At 42.9% G+C, this 17,569-nt stretch overlaps 1 protein-coding gene across 3 annotated transcripts in view; it reads left to right on the forward strand.

The window, feature by feature from the left end:
* LOC145355563 (1-phosphatidylinositol 4,5-bisphosphate phosphodiesterase zeta-1-like) overlaps positions 1–17,569 on the forward strand; it is an 83,982-nt gene that overhangs the window by 24,181 nt on the left and 42,232 nt on the right. For all 3 annotated transcript variants that reach the window (XM_080207809.1, XM_080207811.1, XM_080207812.1), the window contains 2 exons: positions 6,426–6,570; positions 8,562–8,714. In XM_080207809.1, coding sequence (XP_080063935.1) covers positions 6,426–6,570; positions 8,562–8,714 — 298 coding nt within the window. The remainder of the gene's footprint in view (positions 1–6,425; positions 6,571–8,561; positions 8,715–17,569) is intronic.

Below are 17,569 nucleotides of genomic sequence, written 5' to 3' on the forward strand. Positions count from 1 at the left end.
CCACCCGCATTCCAGGCACTCATCATCTTCTGTGTGAAAACCTTCCTCCGCTTGTCTCCCCTGAGCTTTTCCTCCTCTCACCTTCAACCTGTGCCGTCTTGTAGTCACCCTTTCCACCCTGGGAAAAAGCCTTTGATTATCCTCCCTATCTATGCCTCTCATAGTTTTGTAAACCTCTATCAGGTCATTGCTCTGTGTTTCCAGCAAAAACAATCTGACTTTATCCAACCTTCAATGCAAATCTTAAGATATATGAATTCTTTCCTCCCAAGTTTGTTGTCTGAAATAAAAGGAAAGAGATAGCTAATCTTGTTAGACCCTTGTTCTAGACCTGAAGTTAGTGCAATTTGTTTTATAGTATCTTTTGAACACAGCATTTATATCCAACTTCCGAATTTCCTGACTAATTAGGGTGAATGGGCTTGATGATGATCCACATGAGTCAAAATCAACTCCAGTACTTCAAGTTCACTGCAAAGATGATAGTTAATGGATTCTGGAGTTGAGAGAACCAAAGAAAGAACTGTCAGAATGGAGGGCCAACTTTCCAAGTCTGTGCTTTATATGAGTGAATCCTGCCTGGATGCAAGGCTGTATGAGGAGCAGGGAGATAGTGTTGCCTAATGATAGTGAGAAGAAAGATGCCAGCGAAAGCCAAATGGCATGGCTGGAGTTGCTCAGGAGGAGGACAGCAGAGGTGTGATAGTAAACACTTGGATTCCGCGCCGAAAGACGTTTTAATGGCCTAATCAAGATAGGGAAAGGCAGATACAGAGACAGGTTCTGCAGCGTTTCAAAGAGATGTGTGTATCATGCCAACCCCCTCACTCTGCCTTCTCAAGCCTACTCCAGTGCACTTTGCAGTTGCACCCATCCCTCACTCTGTGTAGCCCCTCGCACGCTCACCTGTGCATTCAGCACTCACGCTCACCCTCATCTTGATGCAGTGTGATGCCTCTTCCTTATAATCACATCAGCATATGTTGTCCATCCATCAGTTCAACACAATTACTTTCACTCATAGATCTCTTATCCTGCATGCATAAGAAGTGGCACCAAGGAAGAGGCAAAGTGCTGGAGGTGGTTCTCCAGTAATCTAGTAATCAGCAGTGGCAAAGGAGAAGATGCCGGGGATCAGCTGATAAAACTCGCTTATGTTGACTGGATGGCAGCATATACTGAAATATAGTCATGTGGATAATGATCAAATAAAACCTTATCTTGACTGGACAAACTTGAGTGCATGATGTTGGAAGCCTTTGCAATGATGTTTTTATCCATAGGAAGAGCGGCCATGGTACTAAATTAGCAGCAATCCTCCTCCTTCCCCCTCCAAGGAAGTTCTGAGCTCCCCTCTCTTGTTCCTCCTACAGGTTCAAGTCTCTCATTCTCAGTACCCTGGCTGTTGTGTACTGATCAAGATGTGTACAGATGTTGTGAGAACCTGTGGCACATCTTCAGCACCCAATTGCTTGCTCAATGGCAAACCTGTTTTCCACATGGCTTCCATTGTATCACTTCTGGGCCTCATCTGTTAGATCTCTCACTGGTGTCATCAGTCATATTTTATGTATTCGCCTCCAAGAAGCCACACGCTAAATCTGTTCTGAGGCATGGAGAAATCATGGAGGTGAGGCAGCCACAGAATGAATACATCATACCCAACGCATCTATTTAAACATCTTTGCGATTAAACGCCAGTGCACGTTGCTGGATAGAAAGTTACTGCAGTTCAAGTATGTTCCTGGATGACCATGTGTGTGCAGATAATAGCGTCCTGCATCTGTCAAAAGCCAGCTAGGATCTAAAACCCAAGCACCCATTCATTCTGACTTGCATCATGGGTGGCAATGTGTACATAATTGCCTTCCCTGGGCAAAGAAGTTGAAAGGCCAGTGGTGACTGAGCCTGGTGGAATTGCAAGTTGAGGCTCTTGTGTGCCTAATACGTGCTGGTCCACACAGGCAGACTGTATCCTATCCAGGGACAGCTGATCAAGAAAATGCAAATCTTCCATTACCTGGTTGCTATGGTAACAAAAGGAAATATGCAAATTTTAGAGGGCTGGGCCACACAATTCCATTCAAACCCATTCTGTTCTGGGTACATTGAAAAGATGCTTCACCGTAATTTATATGCAGTTGATAATTGGTGCACAACACGTTACTGGTGCAATGTAGCAGCATGAGTTCATTGCCTTAGAGATTTAAGCATAAGGAAAAGCTGGCTCATTGTGTATTTAGCTTTGCTTTATTGCGGCTTAATGGCCTTGCTGTAGGTTTATTTGCATTCGGATTTCCTAGTAACCACAGTCTGATTTCAAGTGCAGTGACTGCATGCCTGTTGTTGGTGTGATCTTGTTGTGATGTGCAAGATCTGCTGAATATGGATTCTTCACCCATGAACACCTCTCCCACTTCCATCCAGTCCATCATGACTGTGCTGGCTCTTTGAAAGAGCTATCCGATTTATCCCACTCCCCTGCTCAGTCCACGGAACGGGATAAGGAAGAGCAGAGGTGTGGTATGAATGCAATTCCCCCATTATACCTTTTTCATTTAAAAGAATATGACAGCTCTCACCAAATAGTACTAATATGGAAGAGGAAGATGAAGACAGATCGAAGTGATAATTTAGACTGCCGCAGCTGTAACCTGCACAAAAGTTCAACTCTTCAAGTTTTTCCTTTGACCATGTATGGAACTCACAACAGAGTGAAACCTTTAGATCAAAAATTAACATGGACCTAAAATGGCAGAAATTGCAGTTCCTCCCAGAAAATAAAAGAACAGGGAAAATGGACATCATAATCAGAGAAGATTGGCGTGGTGTCTGTGCGAGAAAAGCAAATGTATGTCCACTCTCTCTCCAACCATTCGTATCAAATAGGCTTATGGTTTACCAATGGAATGGGAAGGAGTGTTAAAGCAAACTTGCTTCGCTATGTAAAACCCACTTTGGGAAAGGATCTGTCAGAAGACTCTATTGAGTGCTATGATCTGCAATATTTATGTACTCAAGTTGTTCAGCATTATCCTTTGTATCTTAGAAACACAGGTCAGAATACACCACTGCTAAAATCTCTATAATATTGCTGCTTAAAACAGTACAGGAATTAAGCTTGTTGATCAGTGTCACAAGTAGGCTTACATTAACCCTAAAATGAAGTTATTGTGAAAATCCCCTAGTTGCCACACTCCGGTGCCTGTTCAGGTACACTGAGAGAGAATTTAGCATGGCTCATGCATCTAACCAGCACGTTTTTTGGACTGTGGGAGGAAACTGGAGCACCTGGAGAAAACCCAGGAAGACACGGAGAATGTGCAGTCTCCAGACAGACAGTGACCCGAAGCTGGTAATTGAACCCAGGTGCTGTGAGGCAGCAGTACTAACCACTGTGGTGCCAGTGTGCACTACTCATTTTATTAGTAGATCATCTGACCACCTTCTGTTTCTTGTTTTACTAGCATGTTTACCCCGCTGTCCTCACTAACCGTAACGTTTGGTCTTATATGCTCTAAATGTCATAACTGATGGTAGAATGACCGACCATGTTAATTAACAATGACATGGTACCCTGTTGTCCTATTAGAGTGCGTATTTTTAACATAGGAAAGGATGAGGGATTAGGAGACAAGGTGCAAACTTTGCATTTACATTCTAACCAGTAGACTCTCAAAATAAAGATAAATAGGTTTGACTTTTGAAGAGGTTGGCTCAGATAAGGGAATATCAAAAGGGAAAAACTCTACTCAAGGGTAGACCTGAGCCCCCACAGCAAGAAAATACCTCTTGGAAAGCCACATCTATTCAGAAAGCCTGTCTTGAAAATTCAGTTGCTTCATTCTACATCTGAAGCAACCCCAAAGAGATAACTGTTTGTTGTGATAACTTACTGGATTTTGCTCATAATTTCTAAAGTACTATAAGATGTTGTGGGTGTTTGAGGAGAATTAGCTCTGAAGGTATGAAATGAAGGTGTTTGGAACTGGGTAAAGTTAGTGATACTGTGTATAGTTGTTGTTTTAGTGAAATGTACTTCTAGTCGACTTCTTTGTTTATTATATTGTTGAATAAACATTTTTTTTAAATCATTACGAAATATCGAGAACATCATTATCTGGTTTTCTAATCTTGCCTCACATTATATCAAATTGCAAAATACAATTGAGGACAGTTTTAAATTTCCTTTTTGGAATAACACAACACTTATCATCATAATGATAGCAACTCTACCATCATCATTATCAATTAGGGCACCAAAGCTGTAATAGCTGAGAAAGCTAGATGTTGGTCCATGCTGTTTTTTGGGTGCAGAGATCATGATCCATGATCTGCCTGCTATGGAGGAAGGCAGTACATAAACTTGTGCTGCTGCCTTGTTTAGAGAATTATAGAATCCTACAGCGCAGAAGGAAGTCATTGAGCCCATTGAGCCTGCAACAACCACAATCAGATATTGTTACTGTGCGTTCCTAAGAGGCTGGTATAGAGTCACCAAGTATGAGTGGGCTGCAGTGAAAGTTTGTCCATCTACAATCAGGTAGTGCCTAAAGAGGGATGGACGGTCACAACCTAAAGATAAATCTCATCACGAAAACTAGCATGAACACTGAGGGAAAATCAAAGTTAATTCCTGAGAGCTGTGGCATACCTTGGTTTGGCCCCAAGAAAAGTGAAGAAACCTTCAAGATCCAGAAACTGTAGAGTAACCCTTGGTGAGATTATAAATAGAACAGCAAGTGATAAGAGTTTATGAAATATAGGGGTGATTCTCCCAGTCCTCTGAGCTGAACTAGTTGGGGTGTTGACCAGGAGACCGGGGCTGGCAAATAAGTGAGGACATTAGGGCTTGCCCAGAAGGTTCGGGAGGCCAGCAATCAGGGATGTCGGCAAGGGCAGCGATGGGGAGTTTCAGGACTGGTCAGTGATTGGGCTGGCCAGTGATCGGGAGGTTGGGAGTGGGAATCACTTTGCATACACCGAACTCAGTGCTGACAGGTTGGCGCACACGCAGTGTCCTGCTCAGCGCTATGCTGACAGCCCCTCCAAGCGGGAATAGGCAGCATCCCGTGATTTTCAGAGGAACTCTGCAGTGCTCAGGGTGTTGGAGACTTGATCTGAAAATCCCGCTGGAAAAACCAGTTGGAATTAATCCCGTTTTCATGCAAATCGGAGACTTTGTTTTGGGAGAATCCCGGCCATTATGCTCTCTATCAGCTGAAAGCAAATTCTTTGGTGAGTGACAAGCTAGTAGTACATGTTTAGTTTAGTTCCTATATGAAAAATGTTTTGTTGTGGCATAGATATTTCATTTATTTTATCTGTTAGTTACGCGTACACTTACATTAATACTGCAGTGAAGTTACTGTGAAAATCCCCTAGTTGCCACACCGCGGTGCCTGTTTGGGTACATTTGAGGGAGAATTTGGCATGGCCAATTCACTTAACCAGCACGTCTTTGGACTGTGGGAGGAAACTGGAGGAAACCCACGCAGACTCGGGGAGAATGTGCAAACTCCCACACATACAGTGACCCAAGCTGGGAATCGAATCCCGGTCCCTGGCGTCGTGAGGCAGCAGTGCTAAGCACTCTGCCACATTTCAGTTAATACCTGGGAATTTAAAAAAAAGTAGTTTTAAATGACAATGGTCTCCCTCAAAATCATAGCCCTGTCAAAATACAGGAGCTCATCATCACATGTCCACAAGGCACAGCACTCCCAGGGATTTTGCAATAGCAGAAGTTATTCTAAATGAGCTTAGCTGCAGGTTGCGTGCAGAAATCCGTAAATAATGTAAACACTGGACTTCTCTAGCAGCTGAAAGCAAATTCTTTGTTGAGTGACAAGTGAATACATTGAATGAGTGCATGCTCCAAGTTTGCCAAGAAAGCTTCTAATCAGGCATTAGGGCTGAGTTACATTGCAACAACATCCCTGGTGCACGCAGAGGGGATGCCCACATCTGTGCCCTCTCCAGCATGAGGCATCTCACAGACGACGTGGCCTCTAAGTGTTGGCCATGGCAGCTCAACCACTATATCTGCAGCGAGATCATGCTACGTGCAGATTGAAAGGAAATGAGTCTAAAAAGAATAGCATCTTCCTTTTGATTTGCAGCACAGCAGAAAGTTTCTTAACTCTATATGAGGCAAAAATCCCATGAAGTTAATTTGTATAAATTTGTGCTGAAGGTCTCAAAGTTATAAGTAGAAAGAAATAAAGAGAACATGTGATAACCCATTTTTATATATTATCTTCAGTGTGTGTATGTGTATCACGTATTATGTCCCTTTTTTGCATCTGATATTATATCATGTGTTGCCTGCGACATGGGGTCAGGGTGAAATTGCACTTGGAGTAACAAAATTGTCAGTTCGGCCATATCCACTGTAATGTTATTTTCTTCCCTTGATTTGTAAGTGCTTTGAGGAAAGGCTGCCGTTGTTTGGAACTGGATTGCTGGGATGGACCTGAAAATGAGCCCAGACTATGTCATGGCTTTGCCTTGTCTTCTACCATTCTGGTCAAGGAGGTTATTGAAGTTATTAACATACATGCGTTTGAGGTGAGCATCATTTAGGCTTTTTTTAACCTTCATGTTTGATTCTTTATTGAGGGCTGCTTTTTTATTATAAATAGGAAGCTACATAAAAAAACTGGTGTAACTCAGTGCTGAAGCTGGGGAATTCTGGTTCAGTTCAGCAAAGCTGTATAATTAGTTTGGAAACAGAGTGACTTGGATATGTAGGTCAGCCATCACGTTCCTATGGGAGAAAAATGATCAAAGGTGAGTTTAAGAGTTGTTATACTATGCTTCACATGATGGCTCAACAAGATTGTTCGGAGTCTAGTTTACCCTAGAGATCAAGTTTCATCTCCTTTCTATCCTGAGTTAACTCTCAACTCGGTCAGATGTCTTGGTGCTTTAATTGACCATATCACTCTAAGGGAGGAGAAGGGTTTTCCGCCTTGATCACTCTCTTTCAACCCTTGCTCGGAGTGCCTGGGTTGTGGGAAAGGAAAGGCTTTGCCTTGGCGAGGTTTCATTCGATTGAATAGTCCGCTGACAGTCACTGCCGACTGGTTTCATAATTCTTATTTTCCAAATGTAAGGTAACCTCTTTCCTTTTACGTTCACAGTTCCTCCATATATAAAGTCCAGAATTTCACCTTACCTTTTTATGGCATTGTCTACCTGCTCTTACTCCTTTTCTAAGGTCTCTCTATATATCGTTAATCTTAGGATTCTGTTCCGTGTTTCTATCCAGAGTCTTTACTCTTTAGGGTGTAATTCTTCCATTGATATTTTTGCTACAAGTTATGAAATTTTCCTTATTGAATTGCATTTACCACAGGTTGGCCCCTCCTCAGATGCATCAATGACTACCTAATGACATGCCCATTTTTGGCATAAGTTTCTAATTGTGTACCGTTGTACTTGTTGGGTCATTCAACCCTGCTTGTCCTAGACTGGCTCTTGTATCTTCGATCCCGCTTCTATTGAATCACAACTCTTCAGTCTCCAAGAGTGTCTATCCACTGCCTCGAGTCCAAGGCAGGGTTTTGGTAATGCACCCAGCAATGTAAACTGCAAAACCTTATCTGGAAATTGCTCTTAGATAAGGAATTATTTAATGCCACCATAATTTTTAACTTCACTTTTCAAAAGTGAAAGATCAGTATAAGTTTTTCAAAATAATTGGCTGTCATGCATTTGAAGGGAACAAGTTATGCTAGTAATCATCTTTCAGAATTAATTATGGTTTCCCCCCTTTGAACTCACTGTTCAAAAAACAGCTTGAACTAACTTTTCAATACATATACCAAAAATAAGCATGGTGCAGGAACTGAACCATGTCCATTCAAAAATAAAATCCTACTTATGTCCAATAATTGGATTCAAGAAAAGGGCAGCACAAACTAAAACCCAAACACAGTAAATTATATTTGTCATAGGATATTAGTCTTTTTTAGAGAAATAAATTATTCTGGAGATATGCGGATTGCTGCTAAATCCCATTCTGTTTGCCCTTGAGAAGGTGATAGTGGAACTGCTTGAACTGATGCAGTCATCTGTAAATCAATTTTTGCATCATTCATTGTACCCTACTTATTTATATACTCAATAATTTCTTCAAAAAATCCAATTCAATTACTCTGTGCTGTTCCTGCTCTTTACACGTCTATGCTGACTTTCGCTGATTACTTCATGCCTTTCTAAGCTTTCACTATTTCATCTCTTATTATGGATTCAAGAAACGTACCCACATCTAAGACAAGGTGATGGCTTCTAATATCCGGTTCATCAATTCCTTCTTTTAAAGGTGGTAATGTGTGTAAATGAATTGTTACTTTGGAACGTTGATGCGCAAGTATTATTTTTAAATAGGTAGAAAATATACAACTGCTGTCCTTTCTGAACGAGCAAAAATTTTCCGAAACGTTGCCAGGAGATTGTGATACACATTCTGCATCAGGATGTATCTTCTTTGGATTCCGCACCAATGGCCTTGAAATAATCCTGTGCCAAACTTCCTTCCATTACTTTTCCCACAGGCATCCGACTATCCTTTGATACTTTCCTTGGAAATTAATTGCAACCCGGTTCAACAGCGTGTAATAGCCAATTATTTGGTCAATATCCTTGAAGACAAGTTGATCACCATGAGTCATGTTTATGATGACCCAACTCAACTGGCTTCTCCTGAGGTAAGGAACTATCAGAATTGATGTGTACTTGATGGATTGAAATATTGAAGAAGATCAAAGGGTACATTCATGACATAATTAGAACTCAGCCGCAAAATGATTCATGTGAAATCAATGACATGCATCAGTGATTCTCCTTAATAAGTACCTGTTGCACTATGTATGGTTAGACTATTAATCCAGAAACTCAGCTAATGCTCTGGGAACCCTAGTTTAAATCCCATCCATGGCAGATGGTGAAATTTAAATTCAGTAAAACATATCTCTGATTAAGAATCTACAGATGACCATGAAATCATTGTCGATTATCGGAAACACCCATCTGGTTCACTAATGTCCTTTAGAGAAGGAAGTCTGCCGTCCTTACTTGGTTTGGCCTACATGTGACTCCAGAGCAACAGCAATGTGGTTGACACTCAACTGCCCTCGGAACAAGGGCAACTAGGGATGAGCAATAAATGCTGGCCAGCCAGTGATGCCCATGTCCCACAAATGAATAAAAAAATTTACCATCAGAAAAAACAATCATTTTCCACAGTACGTAGGAGCACATTCAATATTTTTCAGGGAATAATTAGCAGCTATGTCAAGTTTAAGAAGAATTATAGGTTTTAATTTGATAGCATAGTGGGGAGATGAGTCAATAGAGTATATTTAAATTTAACATGGATTTCAGAGAAGCTTTCAACTGGTTTGGACTACTTTTGAAATGAACTGGGACAGGAGAGTACAAAATCAATATAGTAAGAAAGTTTGCAAATATTGTAACTGGAAGCAGTGAGATGAATCATAGAATCCTAGAATGTCTACAACGCAGAAGGAGGCCACTTGGGCCATCAAGCCTGCCCCAACAACAATCCCACCTAGGCCCTATCCCCGCAAACACATGTATTTACCCTGCTAATCCCCCTGACCACAAAGGAACAATTCCAAACATGAGCAATTGGGACTAGCTTAGTGGTAAAAATTGGGCAGCATGGACAAGGCGGGCCAAAGGGCCTGTTTCCATGTTGTAAACCTCTGTGACTCTATGACAATCCACCTAACCTGCACATCTTTGGCCTGTGGGAGGAAACTGGAGCACCCAGAGGAAACCCACGCAGAGATGGGTAGAATGTGCAAACCCCACACAAACAGTCACCCGAGGCTGGAATCGAACCCGGGTCCCTGGCGCTGAGAGGCAACAGTGCTAACCACTGTGCCACCGTACTGTCTAGTGAAAAGCGTTAAGTTGGATAATAGCAACTAGATCTGTGAACAGAAGAGGTAAAATAACAGGGAATAATATAATATTGATTAATATAAATTTACATGTATCTAAATGGATTGTGGCATACGTTATCAGAGTGCATTAAAGTATGGATATAATTGCATACTGGGAGTCCTGATTTGAAACCGGTGGACAAATATCAAACAATCTGGTGCCCAGTGTTTAAAAACGAAGAGACTGAGGAAAATGCAACTTTTAACATTAGGAAAGAACCCTTAGTCTTCAATAAACAACATCAGATAGGAAAAGGAAGAAAATTAATAACTAGGAGTAGCTGTTGATTACTTGAAGGAGGTAGAAGGTTGAAGCAATAAGTTGAGAGAATTATTTGAATCGATTGAGATAACTTCACAGTGTAGGAGAGTTATAATTACTTGAAGTGCTAATTATCTTAATGTGAAATAAATGGAGAAGCGCATTATTTGAAAAGGAGGAGGCAAGTCCCTGAAGTTAATTTAGGATTGGTGCTTGTCGAGCATCTGCTGCGCCAGTTTAAACATTTGAATTAGTATTTAGTAGAGAGCTGGAGATGGTTAGATGGGAAGATTAGAGAAGGGAATACTCGAGAATTAGTCATTCAGTACATTGGGGAAGGGTGGATTGGAAACAATAGATAATGAAAGGCATACACCAGCTTACAGGAAAACAATATTCACAACCAGGAAGAGGAGAGAGACGTGGGGAAATTACTTGAGGGAAAAGCATCTAACAATATAAGAACAATAAATTAACTGTGCTTCATATGCATTTTTAGGAGGTTGCTTTAACCCTACTCATCAGGTAGGCAACCCACGTGTTGGGTATAATTTTAGTGGAGATTAAATTGGAAGAGTGTGAAATCCACATTAAGGACCCAAGTTTTTCGGTGTCTAGATCATTGGCCCACTAATATACATTGAGATCCCTTGACACGCTGACTGTGAAAATTGTCCAGGAAGTTTTAATTTCCAATGGGCAATTCCCTTGCTCCCGGGTATTCCCTGAAAAATCTCCAACTCTGAGTTACATGTCAGAGACTTTGGTCGTTTCCAACTTTTACTTAGTCAGGAAAAGTTAGACAGAAAAATGTTAGTTTAATTGTGACCCCCCCCCCCAGTCCACCAGCAATCACTCACGCTGACTGCACCGCGTTCCATGCCTAACCCCACCCCCACCCCCATGACTACTCCTAATTCCTTAACTGACCCAATTCCTCCTTCCGATTCGATGCGACTATCCCAATCTAGGATCCAACCCAACTAACCCCAGGTGACTAGGTCACGGCCCCCAACCTGACTAACCCCCAACCTGACATTCCTTCCCAGCCCAGCCCGGCCTGACCACCTCCTGGCTCACCTACCCGCGTACCAAGTCTCTCATCTGCCACCTTCCCTCACTCCCTTACCCACCCTGTGCATTCACTCATTCATCTACTCTCCCATTCACACATTCACCAACATTTATCCAAGATCCATTCGCTTGCACTTATTGCAGCTAGTGCCTTGCAAATGGAGCATGCATGCTGTTCTCATTCTCATTGCTGCTCTGTGTCTATTCCTATGCTGAGTGAGTACTTCGGGCTGCTGTATTGGAGGTCAGAGCCTTTCAGATGTGTCCAAGTAAGCGTGCAGCTTTCTATCTGATCACAATTGGATGTGACTGTTTTGAAGCTGATTGGAAGATTTGGGCTGAAGTATTTAGTGAAGTTTGGAAACTATTTGATTAAGTTAAAACTCATACAAAGATAATCCAGATGAAAAGTAAACCAAAGGAAAATGCAAATGTCAAAGGACGTTAATGAGAACGAAGACAAGTTGTTTAAAAATCTTGCTTGGTGCTCTGGGACCTTTGCCCAGTTATTTTACTAAATCTTAGGCCGTCCAACCATCACCTTTCACAGCCTCTTGTCTCACTCCCATCTACTTCACATGCCCAATCCATGCCACTCCTGCTATCTCATGGGTTCCCATACCCTTCATATGAACCTAATGCCAACCTGTTCCCAACTGTCACTTTTGGCCCCCTTTTAGACCCCATGCTCTCCACCCACCACCCTTTGTGCTTACATTTTCCATGCCACTTGATAAGTATTTACCAGGGGCAGACCTCAGGAACCATGGTGAGATTAAATAAAATAAAGATCTAAATGATCTCTTGCACTTTCCACTATCATTTAAAAAATCAGCCCTGTTCATGAAAGCCCATGCAAAACTTTAAAAAGCCCCTCAAGTGCTTAATGTTTTGTAACAACAAACGGATATTCCCAGCCTCTCCTCAGAGATATAATACTCCTTTAATAGCTTCTTTAAACTATTAATCAAACTGTGAATTTTCTTCCTCCCTACTGGGATAATTCAGTGTTTTGGAATGCATCAACCATTAATAATGATACATTGATAACACTTGGGGTGCTGTCAACAAACAGCTATTGTAATTGTCTTCCCCAAACCCCACCTCCCCGATGTAGGCTGTTTTTTTTTCCATTTTTGAAAGTGCCTGGTTTAAACAACTGTGCAATGATTTAAATAAAAGTTTTGCTTTTTTTTCAAACGACAAGTGGGCTTTAAAAAAAAAGTTGGGGATTTAAATAACCTTGACAGCTTGACTGTTCTATATAGCTTATCAGGCCTTCATGAACATTTACATCTCTGTCGATTTGTCACCTCACATGATGGAATAAAGCCCGTGCTGTAGGAAAGTGGGGTTTGTTTGAATATAGCTTGGCTTTCAAATAGTCCAACTGCATTTGGGTTTGTATCACGTGTGAATCATACCCAGCACCCCACCCCCATCTCCCCCTCCATTCCCCTATAGGCGAAAATGGGATTTCTAGACCCAGGTCCTGCCTGCAAATTTTACTCCACGAAACTTTGGCCCAGAGTGACGGATTTTAGTATTTTAGATTTCACCAAGTTAGAGGAAAGTGCAGGCTCCTGGACAGCACACTGGCGGTCCTGTGGAGAAGACACAGAGGAGAAGAGATGTTTGATCTCGCTAACTACATGGATCCTATTGCAGTCTTTTCTGTGGCTGCACACTTCTTTCTACTGGTATTCTGTTCTCTTGAGCATGTAGAGTTACTCCGTCTCCCCATTTTCCCCCTCTATCATTCCTAAATATGTTATCCCTGCAACATTTAATTCTCAGTCAAGAATTTAATGTAGCTATGACCCCGCAATTATATCTGGCCCCTTGCAACATAATATTGTCTCCAATTCTCTTTTTATTATGGACACCATATACATTGCCATACAGGTAGTCAAACACTCCTGGCCATTTGCTGTTCTCACTTAATTTCTTCTGTCCTGAGCTTTCCTCTCCTGTTTTACATATATTTAAACTTGTTTCATTATTTCTGGATCACTCCCCCAACTTAAGCAGTTTAAAACCTTTGCCGATGCCCTATTTTACCCTTTTCACTGTGACATTGAATCATAGAACCGTACAGTGCAGAATGAGGCCATTTGACCCATCGAGTCTGCACCGAGCACAATCCCACCCAGGCCCTATTCCCGTAACCTCTCATATCCACCCTACTAATCCTCTGACACTAGGGTCAATTTAGCATGGCCAATCAACCTAACCTGCACATCTTTGAACTGTGGGAGGAAACTGGAGCACCTGGAGGAAACCCACGCAGACATGGGGAGAATGTGCAAACTTCACAAAGCAGTTTCATTGCTGCCACTATTTTCTGTCCCAGTACTGCTGGGAAGATGTAAAGGAGAAAAAAAATCCCACACCACCAGTTTTTTGGACTTTAAACTGGTGTTGTGGGATTTCTTTCTGTTTTACCCGAGTCCAACGCCGGCATCTCCACGATATGTAAAGGGGCGTAGGCTGACATAGACAGTATGGGTGGTTATGAGAGTGGGTTCAACAGGCCATTACGTGGCTTTAGGGATAAGGAGTTATGGTGATGAATACAGGTGCAACAGGTAGCATGGGTTGGCATAGGTTGGCATGAATGAAGCATGGTGAGTGTGTAGGGGGTGCAGGCCCTAGTATTATTGAAATCAGTGGGAATTAAAGGCAAACTCTCCAAGGACTGCACAAGATTGTTGTCATTGTTGGAGCCCAATCATCTCTACCCCAGGAAAGCACTGCAAGGGTTCCTCACACCAAAGTACTTCATCAGTGACCTTCCCTCCACCATAAGGTCAGAACTGGTGACGTTAGTTGATGATTGCACAGTGTTCAGTTCCATTTTCAACTCTTCAAATAACGAAGCAGTCTTTGTTTGCATGTAGCAAGAACTGGGCAACATTCATGTTGGGCCTATACTCAGAGTTTTGAATAATGAGAGGTGACTTTATTGAAACATAGAGGATTCTGAGAAGAATTGACAGAGTGGATCCTGAGAGAATGTTCCCACTTATTGGAGAGATAAAAACTAGGAATATAGTTTTGAGAATAATTCTTTCAAGATGGAGATGAGGGGATTTTTGTTCTTTCAGAGGGTCATTAGTCTGTGGAATTCTCTTTGGCAGAGGCTGGGTCATTGAATTTATCGAAGGCAGAGCTGAATAGATTTTTGATAGAGAAGGGAGTCAAGGATTATGGGGGGCAGAAAAGAACGTGGAGTTCAGATCATGACTAGCCATGATCTTATTAAATAATCAGGCTGGAAGGGTTGAAGGTCTATTCCTACTCCTGCTCTTCAGTCCTATGTTCATATATTCAGGCTTGGATGGTAAGAGGCATTCATGTCATACAAGTGCCAGATAATGACCATCTCCAACAATAGAAGATCTAACCATCTCCCCATGAGATTCAAAAATATTACTTCCTGTCAATGAATCCTCCATCAATATCCGGTGGGGGGGGGGTTACGCTTGACTAGAAGCTTAACTGGACCAGCCATATAAATACCAAGCACGTCAAAGGCTTGAAATTCCTGTGGCAGATAATCTGACTCCCCAGAGCCTGTCCACCCTCGATAAGGTACCTAGCAGCAGTAGGAGGAATATCTCAATTTGCCTGGATGAGTGCAGCTTCAACAATGCAACCCCTGTGGCATTAGCCAGGCCAAAGCAGCCAGCTTGATTGACACTCTGTCCACCACTTTAAGCATTCACACCCTCCACCGCTGGTGCACTGTTTGCAGCTATGTGAATGACCTATGAGCTGCACTGCAGCAACTCACTAAGGCTCCTTTGACAGCGTCTTCCAAACACCTGACCTCTATAACCTAGAAGGAAGTAACCTGTTAGCTTAAACAAGTCTTTTGAGGAAGTAACAAGATGATTGATGAAGTTAGTGCTGTGGACGCTATTTACACAGATTTTGGTGAGGCATTTGACAAGGTCCCACCATAGAACCCTACAGTGCAGAAAGAGGCCCTTCGGCCCATCGAGTCTGCACCGAACACAATCCCACCCAGGCCCTACCCCCATATCCCTACATATTATACCCACTAATCCCTCTAACCTACGCATCCCTGGACACTGAGGGGCAATTTCTTAGCATGGCCAATCAACCTAACCCGCACATCTTTGGACTGTGGGAGGAAACCCATGCAGGCACGAGGAGAATGTGCAAACTCCACACAGACAGTGACCTGAGCTGGGAATCGAACCCAGGACCCTGGAGCTGTGAAGCAGCAGTGCTAACTACTGTGCCACCATGTCAAGTGGTGGACTAGTCTCCCACGTGGGAGACTGGTCAGAAAAGTTAGATCCCAGGGGATACAGGGTGGGCAGTGACCCAAAATTGACTCAGCAACAAGAAGCAAAGAGTAATGGTGACGAATGTTTTTGTGAATGGAAAGAGGTTTCCAGTGATGTTCCGTGGGGCTCGGTACTGGGCCCTTGCTGTTTGATGAATAAGCTAATGATATTTGGACTTAAATATAGGAAGCAGATGGTACAAAAATTGGCCATGTAATTAATGGTGAAGAGGCTAGCTGTTATATCAATGGTTTAGTTGAGTGGATGGAAAAGTGACAAATGGAATTCAATTTAGATAAGTGTAAGATAATGCAATTGGGGAGGCCAAACAAAGCAAGGAAACATTCAATAAATGGAAGGATATTGAGAGGGGTTAAGGAAGTGAGAGACCTTGGAGTGCATGTCCACAGGTCCCTGAAGGTGGCAGGGTGGGTGGACAAAATGGTCAAGAAAGGATATGGAATTCTTTCCTTTACTGAGTGAGGTATTGAATACAAAAGCAGTGATGTAATGACGGAATTGTGTAAAACTCTGGTTAGGCCACAAGCTGGGGTTTTGTGAACAGTTTTGGTCACCACATTACAGGAAGAACATAATTGCTTTGGAGAGAGTGCAGAGTAGATTTAACAGAATGTTGCCAAGTTTCAACAATTGCAGCTATGAAGAGAGATTGATTAGGCTCGGGTTGTTTTCCTGAGAGCAGAGACTTTAGGGGTGAATTAATTGCAAAATTATGAGGGGCCTGGATAATGTAGACAGGAAAGCCCTGCTACCCGCGCCCCCCCCCCCCCCCCCCCCCAAGCGAAGGGGTCACCTTACCAGGGGTACAGATTTAAGGTGATTGCTGGAAGGATTAGAGGGGAAATGAGGAAAGACTTGTTCACTTAGGTGGGGGACTGGAATTCACTGCCTAAGTTGGTGGTTGAGGCTGGAATGCTGAAGTCATTTAAATGGTACCTAGATCGGCAGCTAAAGTGTTGTAAACTGTAAGGTAATGGACCAGATGCTAGAAAGTGGGATTGAAATGAACGGTTAGAGTTTTTTTCAGACAGGCTGGGACAGACCTTTCTGCACCACGGTTTTTCATAGAATCATAGAAACCCTCCAGTGCAGAAAGAGGCCCTTCGGCCCATCGAGTCCACACCGAACACTATCCCACCCAGGCCCTACCTCCATATCCCTACATATTATACCCACTTATCCCTCTAACCTACGCATCCCAGGATACTAAGGGACAATTTCTTAGCATGGCCAATCAACCTAACCCACACATCTTTGGACTGGGGGGGGAAACCGGAGCACTCGGAAGAAACCCACGCAGACACGAGGAGAATGTGCAACCTCCACACAGACAGTGACCCAAGTCGGGAATTGAGCCCAGGTCCCTGGAGCAGTAGTGCTAACCACAGTGCTGCCTTGCCGCCTATAGTTCTATGGTCCGAGGACAAGGGGAGTAGATGCGTGAGAACACCACTACCTGTAAGTTCCCCTCCAAGTCACACGACACCCAGATTTAGACCTACGTCACTGTTCCTTCACTGTCAACTGGGTAAAAGTCCTGGAACTCCCTTCCCTAATAGCACCATGGATATGCCTGCAGAAGATGGACTAGAACCATAGAATCCCTACAGCATTGAAGAAGGCTATTCAGCTCATCAGGTCTGCACTGACTCTGTGAAAGAGCATCTTACCCAGGCACCCACCCCCAGCCCTAACCCCATAACCCTGTGCATATACCCTGGTTAACCTACCACCTAACCTACACACCTTGGGACGCTTGAGAGGAAATTTAACATGGCCAGTCTACCTAACATGCATGTCTTTGGACTGTGGGAGGAAACCGGAGCACCCAGAGGAAACCCACACAGACATGAGGAGAACATGCAAACTCCACACCCGTCACCCACAGCTGGAATCAAACCTGGGTCCAGACTGCA

The sequence above is a fragment of the Carcharhinus amblyrhynchos genome, chromosome 19, assembly GCF_965287045.1.
Source record: "Carcharhinus amblyrhynchos chromosome 19, sCarAmb.v2.hapA, whole genome shotgun sequence".
Lineage (NCBI taxonomy): Eukaryota > Metazoa > Chordata > Chondrichthyes > Carcharhiniformes > Carcharhinidae > Carcharhinus > Carcharhinus amblyrhynchos.